The following is a 7483-nucleotide window of genomic DNA, read 5'->3' on the forward strand; positions in this document are numbered from 1 at the left end:
ACAGATGGGGAAACTAAGGGAATGGTGTAAAGAAAATCTGGCGCTACTGGCACACAGGGCCCTTCTGATCCACTCACCAAAAAGAAACATTGGATCAGAAGGGCAAAGTTATATCCTGGACACAGAGCCCATTGCTGGTCACTGCCAGCCCTGCTGAAAAGGCTGCCTGGATGCTGCCAGGTTCAAGTGGTGGCTCAGATAACCTATGGTGGGAAGAGCTGGTCCATGCCAGATCTGTGCTGGCATACACAGCTGGGGAGAAGCTGCTGAACATCCCAATCCCGCCACCCAGAAAAGCTTCTCTCCTGCAACTTTGTTGCCTGACATGAAAAGCCCTCCCTAAACTTTGCCAGAATTGCCATCAGCAGCAATTTTTCCCTTCGCTCATTCTGGTTATACTTAAGGGTGGAAATGGTAAAGTCCCATCCCCTGGGGACAGGATGGAGCTGCTGGCAGCCAGGCAGACAGGAGCAGTCAGGCTTGAGCTGGGGGCAGAGGTGACATTATCCTCGTTCCCACGTCACGCTGAGGGACTGCCTCTGTGAGCTGCTGATGGATTGGGCTGTCTTCATAATAGACTCACCAGAAAGCAAATGTCTGCACATACATAAATCATCAGCAGACTCCTGCAGCCCCTCAGCTAACAGAGGTACCCAGGTGCTGGGGATGGGAGGGCAGGTGGGCTCCTCCTCCCCTCTTAAAGCATATTCTGTGGTGAATTCATTGTGTGCCCAGTGAGGGTCGGGATCTGCTGCTGCAGATCCACAGGGCAGTGCAACTGTGGGGACACTAGTGCTGGGGATGGAGTGGTCACAGGGGAGAGTCAGACCTGGGGGTGCATAGGTGTGGTGCCAGTGCACCGTGTGATGCACCCAGTGCTGGAGGGCAGAACTGATTTGGGGAAGAACCAAGCTTGTGTCCATGGGAGAGTCCAGGACAGGGTTTGTTTGCAAGAGAGCATGTGGGAAAAGCAGGGAGTGCTTGGGACTGGGGCTGCTGGGGCTCACGGTGCATCTTGAGAAGACAGGAGCTGCATTTGCAGGGCCACTGGAGGAGCACTTGGTAGTGGGAGGAAGAGTTTGCAGCAGGATGCTCCCACCCACGGGGCTGCAAGGCTGTGCTGCACCATGCCACCAGGACTCCAGCCCTTCCCACAGCTCCCAGCCCCCCTCAGCCCCCTCGTGCTGCTGGGTACAGGCCCCTACCTGATCACGAAGCTGTGTGCATCGATCTCGGGGCCGCAGCCGCTGCTGAGCAGGACCCCCGAGTTGCCCACAATGGCACAGGTGGGGAACTGCTTGCCCTGGGGGGGGGAGGTGCGGGGCAGCAGCTCATACAGGTTCTGGGAGACATTCATGGTGCTGTCCCTGTCAAAGACATAGTGGATGATGTCCCCTGGCTTCAGCGTCCCCTTCAGCACCGAAATGTCCTTCTCTGCATCCAGGAACTTCAAGATCTGTTTCCTGATGACAGGGAAGAGAACAGCCCCATCAGGTGAGGTACAGACATAACCTGGGTCATAGATAAGATGACCTCTTGCCTACTGGTTGCCCTCACTGTGTGGCCAGTCCATCTGACCAATGCTCTCCAAGAACACCTTACAACCAGGTATCTCCATCCTAACACCTGCTCCTTCTCCACCCATCCCTTCCCAGTGCAGGCTAGCACAGGTCAGCCCACCATCAGTGGGGATCCCCACATTTATCCCAGGAAGTGGGTCCCTTTCCCCCTCCGTGACCCGCCGCCAATGAACACTAATCACACTTTGCCTGGAAAATGGGGGCCCGAGTGCTCTGTGTTTTGTTGCCACAAGACCAGCTGGTTCAGCCAGGAATTCATTTCCAAGCGATTGCTGACAGATACAAGGCTGAGCTCTGCAGGAGATAAGCTTTTTACTTCTTCCTCGAATTTTTTAGATGATATACAGAGGCAATCTGCCAGCTCACACCAGAGAGGACCATATCTGTCTGTTGTCCTAGAGGTAATTACCAGTACCTGATCTTCAAAGAGAGTGTCTGGTTGTGTCTCCATTTGGGTGAGGCTGGTTTAATGTTGTGCTTAATGCTTTCATTACTTCTGTCAACAACAGCTGGAGACGAAGAGTCATTTATTACTACTTCGGCTCTAGAGAAAAGAAAGACAGGGAGAGGGAGGGAGACATGATCCGTTAGCATCCCAATGGTACTTCTAATCACTGTCTTAGGCTCTGGCTGCTGGAATTCAAATTTCCTCAGAAAAGCAAAATTGTAGTTATTAGCTAAACAAGAACTGAAAGCCTGTTTGTATTCTGCTACACTCAGACAGACACAAATCATTAAATACAGGAACACAGACTTACAGCCAGGCACAGCACAACAGAAAACACCATCTTGCACACCTAGCTGTAGAAAGGCATGCACACAAAAACACAAGCAGGCTCTGCAAAGACAGGTTGGCAGGTGGACGCTTGCAGCCAAGACAACCTAGAGCCCCAAGGAGCCCCCAAAATTCCCCATTTCCTACGTGGGCAGTCAAGGTTGTTGCTCTGCTGCCTTGTGGTCGCACATGAACACCCCAAAGTGGAGCCAGCTCGGCTCCTGCAGCGGGTTAAAATCAGAGAAGTGCAACCTTCACTTCACCTAAAGGAGAAATTAATTTAGCTGAGCTGCTGGGTGCTCCTTGTGAGGTGGGGCTATGAGCACCTTGTACTGAGCAGGGGAAGGCTGGCTTGCTAGGAGCTTTGCACCCCGTTAGAAGAAAGCATGAGGATTTCAGCATTCATACCACCTGCTCCAGACTCAGGAATGAGCAGCAGGATGGGCAACAACCAGATCCTGCAGCTTGGAGACAATCACTGGGACACCCCAGCTTTTAATCCCTGCCCTAAGAAGCAAATCAGCCCTAGCACTTCAATGCCATTTAGATCAAATGGCATGAATTAAGAGAGCCTCTGAAGATTTTATTCCAGCCAGCCCCCTCCAAAGAGAATACCCAAGTATCTCATCAAGAAGCTGTGCAAGTGTCTGCAGCCCTGAGAAAACCTTCACACTTCAGAGCACTCTGAAAAATACACAGCCAAAGCACTCACCATCAGCTAAAGGGAATCTCCCCCTCCAGTGCAAAGAGCTTTTTCCAGCTGGGAAATGGTTTGTAAATAAATACATTTATAAAAAGTGTGTAAATGCTAAGGAGGGAGATGAGTGAGAGATGGGACAGAGCTGGCAGCCCAGGCTCATGGGCTCCCTGGGGCACACCTCCAGCCCAGGCAGGGAGCTCCCAAGGGCTCGCTGTGGCTCACCCTATGTAATGGTTCAGAAAGGCAAGGAAATATGTTTATAAACACTTTGTGGACTCGTGTGTGTTTGCACAGTACCTTTCTAGAGGCTGCCAGTCGAGGCTGTTGGATTTGTTCACATCTTGCATTTTGCCAGATCACCTCGTGTCTTGCAAAACTTACCCCAAAGGTGTCATAAAGGGAACGGGGTAAAAAAATCTTGGGAATAACTACCATTTGTTTGTTTGTTTTGTCCATTTTCTGTGTTTTGACCTTTGTGATGACATCATCCTTCCTTTCTTGTGTGGTGTCACCAAGCTCTGCCACTGTGCCCCCGGGTAACGCTGGCCTGACATGAAATGGTTGTAAAAATCACACAGAGAGACACTGAACTGCGACGCCAAGAAATGACTCTGCAATGGAGCAACGTTACACAAGTGCATGATGATAAAACCAAATGAAGTTCTGATGTCAAAGACAGCGATGCCTCTTCCAACAGCACGTAGTAAAACTAGAAGAATGGCAACTCTATCACTGACTTATTTTCACAATAAGTAACTCTCTCCTTCTCATTCTCTCAATCACTGCAACTTGCAGATTCTCGGTTATTTGCAAATGATTATTACACTGAGCTGGGGGAAGGAGGGGGGAAACGATTAAGAAAATGCAAAGCAGAAGTGAAAAGAAACAGATACATTTGCTAAATAAGAGCAGCACTATCCAGCGAAGAGGAGAAGCAGATTAATAGCTGCCTTACAGCAAAAACAAATGAACACAAAATCTAATTTACAAACCTATTAGATTTGCTATGTAAGCTGTTCACAGCTGATCTGATTGTACCTCTGCCTCCAGAACTCCTGCAAGACAAAGGAAATGCATTATTTATAAACCCGGCTCCTCTTTGCCAAGCATTGTTCAACAGTCAAGAGATCCTGCTCTGAAGGGCTCCGGAGACACTGCTGTGCCACTCACATCCCACCCCATCCAGAAGAGAGATGTCCTGATGCCCATGAAGAGCTTTTCACATCCACTGTCATTGCTGCCCTACTGTGACTGTAAAATCATTCTGCAAAAAAAGCTCCTAAACAACCCAATTAATAATACCTGCGCATCTAACCAGCCGTCAAAGACATCTGGTCCCTGTCATCAAAGCAGCATGCAGTCTACAGGTTGCATTAAATACATCTCTGCTTTTTGGGGTTTTTTTAGGAGTCAGATGTTAGTAGTGCATAGAGAAGGTCTCCTCCATCTCCAGGCTGCCAAGGGACTTCTCCTGTCCTTCTAAGGTGGAGACTGAGCTGGATGATCTGGACAGGATTCCCACCATTATTTTCATCTTTGGCTTTCAGTTTGGACCATCCAACATCTCCATTTTACCCAGGCCAAGCCACCAGCCTCCTGGGTGACTTGTGGAGACCTCGTCCTCACCTTCTTCTGGCTACCAGTGACCCAGGACAGACTCAGGCCTTGTTTCAGCCCCCTCCAATCCTATAAGCACCTTGAAGCCCCTTGTCCTCACCTTCAGTATAATCTGGCTGAACCTATGAGGCCAACTCTATTGTCATTCCCATGGCATGACACCACTGCACAAAGATGGGTGGCAGATCTTCTGAGAAGACCTGTGGTCATGGAGAGCCAAAGTTTCCAGCACCAGGCTGATGCTATAATGAAGAATTTCAGGGACCAAGCCCCTTCAGAAACCAATGCCACTCATACAACCTGCCAATCCTCCTGTAAAAATAAACACATACAATACTGTTCTGCACCTGGTTGGCTGCAGAGCTCCTTCTGGCTACAGCTTGCTATTTTCAAAGGGGTTACAAAGAACCAATTGCCCACTTTGTGATGCTCAATGGGAGCTGGGTTCCAAGACTGACACATTTTAATTGCCACATGCTCATTGCTTGGTTTTGTTTCCATTGCACAAACATCCAAATGAACAGGCTCATAAAGAGAACCAGATTCTCTTTCAGCAGAAATATTGTTAACTGGAAATATATACCTTAGTGAACATGTATCCCAGGAGCACATATTCCTACCAGTCCAGAAAAAAATCCCAAATGCATTAAGCATAAATGAAAAAGAAATGAGTGCGTGAACATTTGGTGCCATCAAAAAAGAGTTTCAGACTTGCAGAATGCAATGTAAATCCCTTTGTTATGTTGAGCACAGCCCTCAGCACTGCATAACATCAAACCCTTGGAAATGCCATGATGGTTGCCCCTTTCCTCCCCCCTGCTGGAGACCATCTATGGCCAAGTCAGAGTGATTCCTGCTCCAGCACTCTCCTCTTTCCTTTAACAGACTCGAGACTGTGAGCGGTTTCATTTTTTGGTGCATCAAGGGAACAGCAGGACTAGTTTATTCCTAGAGCCTACTGGCATTTAACAAGCCTCCATTTAATGGGGTTCACTGCAGGGTGTGGGAGCAGACTGGATTAGTGTGCAAATCACGCATCCTTTCAGAGAGGTCTATTCTGAAGGAGCCTTCCAAATGGGATTCACACTCCTTCACACTTGCTGTAAGACAGATAGGGACTAGATTAAGGGCTTAAAAAAGAAATGTTGCTCCCCACATAAATGCTGGTTCACAAACTCTGCAGAAGGAAAAAAAATAAATCACAGAAATCGGGAAGTGGAGAACACCTATTAGCTCCCACCTCATCCATGTTTTGCATCTACAGCCAGGCTGATCTGAAGCATCACAACTCATTATTCAAATGCATTTATCCAATCTATCTTCACAGGCCCCCAGCGACAGGCCTGTGCATGTCTCCTCCTGAAACTCAGGCAGGCATCAGGGCTGGAGATGCTGGACGCGAGGAAGTCAAGTTAAGAGCACATCTCCCAGCTCACTCTGTGTAGAGGTGGTGGGGAAGGAGGTCGGCCGCCCAGATAACCCTCTCAGCAGCCTCTCAAGGGCTGTTTCATGGATTACTCTTTCCACTGAAACGCAGAACTTTTCAAAGTATCATCATGCAAAGATGGCACAAAGTGTTCTGTTGCCATATATGAACACGGAGGGGAGGAGAGAGCAGGGCTCTGATAGCCATCTTCCTGTGACTTGCTCCACTGCACAGGGCTTTGCTGGCCACAGCCACCACTCTAGGGCAGCATCTGGCCCCGACGCACACAGGATGCCCTTGGTGGACACCTAAGATGCTGGCAAAGACACTGCTCCCTGTACCAGGCTTGGTTTCTCTCTCCAAGACATGGTATTGCCCAAAGCTGGGGCATACTTAGCTGAAGGTCTCTGCTGATTTATTGAACCCTAAAATGCTCCTCTTACTTCTAAACCATTTGGCCCATTGTGTCTGACACTGCAACTTCTGGACACCTTCCCTTCAGTTTCCTTTTAGTATAAAGACAACATGCACTGTGAATACAAAGCCAGGGGTGACACTGCCCTGTCCAGCCCTTCTGCTCAGCTCAGCCCACCCGTGGGTACCAGCCAGGCAAACCAGCTGCTCAGAACACCCATAGTTGAGCCAAATGTGGCATTTCCCAAGGTCTGCCATACTTCACTACCAACACAGGAAAGCCAGCATCACTGCACTGCTTCACTTCTCCCACCTAAGGAAGAGGAAAACATTAAGAAATGGAAGGCACTAATTAAGAGGCACACTTCAAAAAAAAAAGAAAAAAAAAAGAAAAAATCAGTCCATTTTATTACACCTTTCAGACCTGCAGCTTCAAATCTCCTGGCTTCAAAAGGCAAAGGCCAACCTCGATTAAAATTGCACAGATAGGCATTGATTCTGAAAAGCTTTCTACTGCTACACCGTGTTTAGATTGAATTGCCTTATTAATCTAGTTGTTATCAGTTTGATTGTATAGCCAGCTCCACAAAGTACCAACCTGCCTCTTAATCCTATTATTTACAAAATGCTCTTCTTTTGACTTCTGTCAGGATGTTTTCCAGTGATATGTTGCATCTCCATGTGCTAATGCCATATTACTGGCTCATGCCATCCATTCTCATTTTTGCTTTGAGATTTTCAAGCTGAATTTTCACTATCTAAAATATTATATAGGTCAAAACACCCTGTGCTCAGATGTAAAGTGACACTGATTCACATATCAGGGAATAAGAAAGAAAAATTGTCTTATGGTTCTGGTCCAAATTTTCGTGGATGAATAATTCCTGACAAATCAGACATGCAAAGACTTTTCTATTCACCCACTATGAATGGGCTGTTTAGGGGTTTTGCTTCCCTTTTCATCGTTTCCC

At 48.0% G+C, this 7483-nt stretch overlaps 1 protein-coding gene across 1 annotated transcript in view; it reads right to left on the minus strand.

The window, feature by feature from the left end:
• ST8SIA2 (ST8 alpha-N-acetyl-neuraminide alpha-2,8-sialyltransferase 2) overlaps positions 1–6770 on the minus strand; it is a 17326-nt gene extending 10556 nt beyond the window's left edge. Inside the window, exons 1-4 of the mRNA XM_010001301.1 lie at positions 6730–6770; positions 4048–4110; positions 1996–2124; positions 1206–1463 (exon numbers count right to left, since the gene is read on the minus strand). Of these exons, the coding sequence (XP_009999603.1) occupies positions 1206–1463; positions 1996–2124; positions 4048–4110; positions 6730–6770 (491 nt within the window). The remainder of the gene's footprint in view (positions 1–1205; positions 1464–1995; positions 2125–4047; positions 4111–6729) is intronic.
• Between the last annotated feature and the right edge of the window lie 713 nt (positions 6771–7483).

Source organism: Chaetura pelagica, unplaced genomic scaffold (assembly GCF_000747805.2).
Source record: "Chaetura pelagica isolate M959 unplaced genomic scaffold, ChaPel_1.0 scaffold737, whole genome shotgun sequence".
NCBI classification, from domain to species: domain Eukaryota; kingdom Metazoa; phylum Chordata; class Aves; order Apodiformes; family Apodidae; genus Chaetura; species Chaetura pelagica.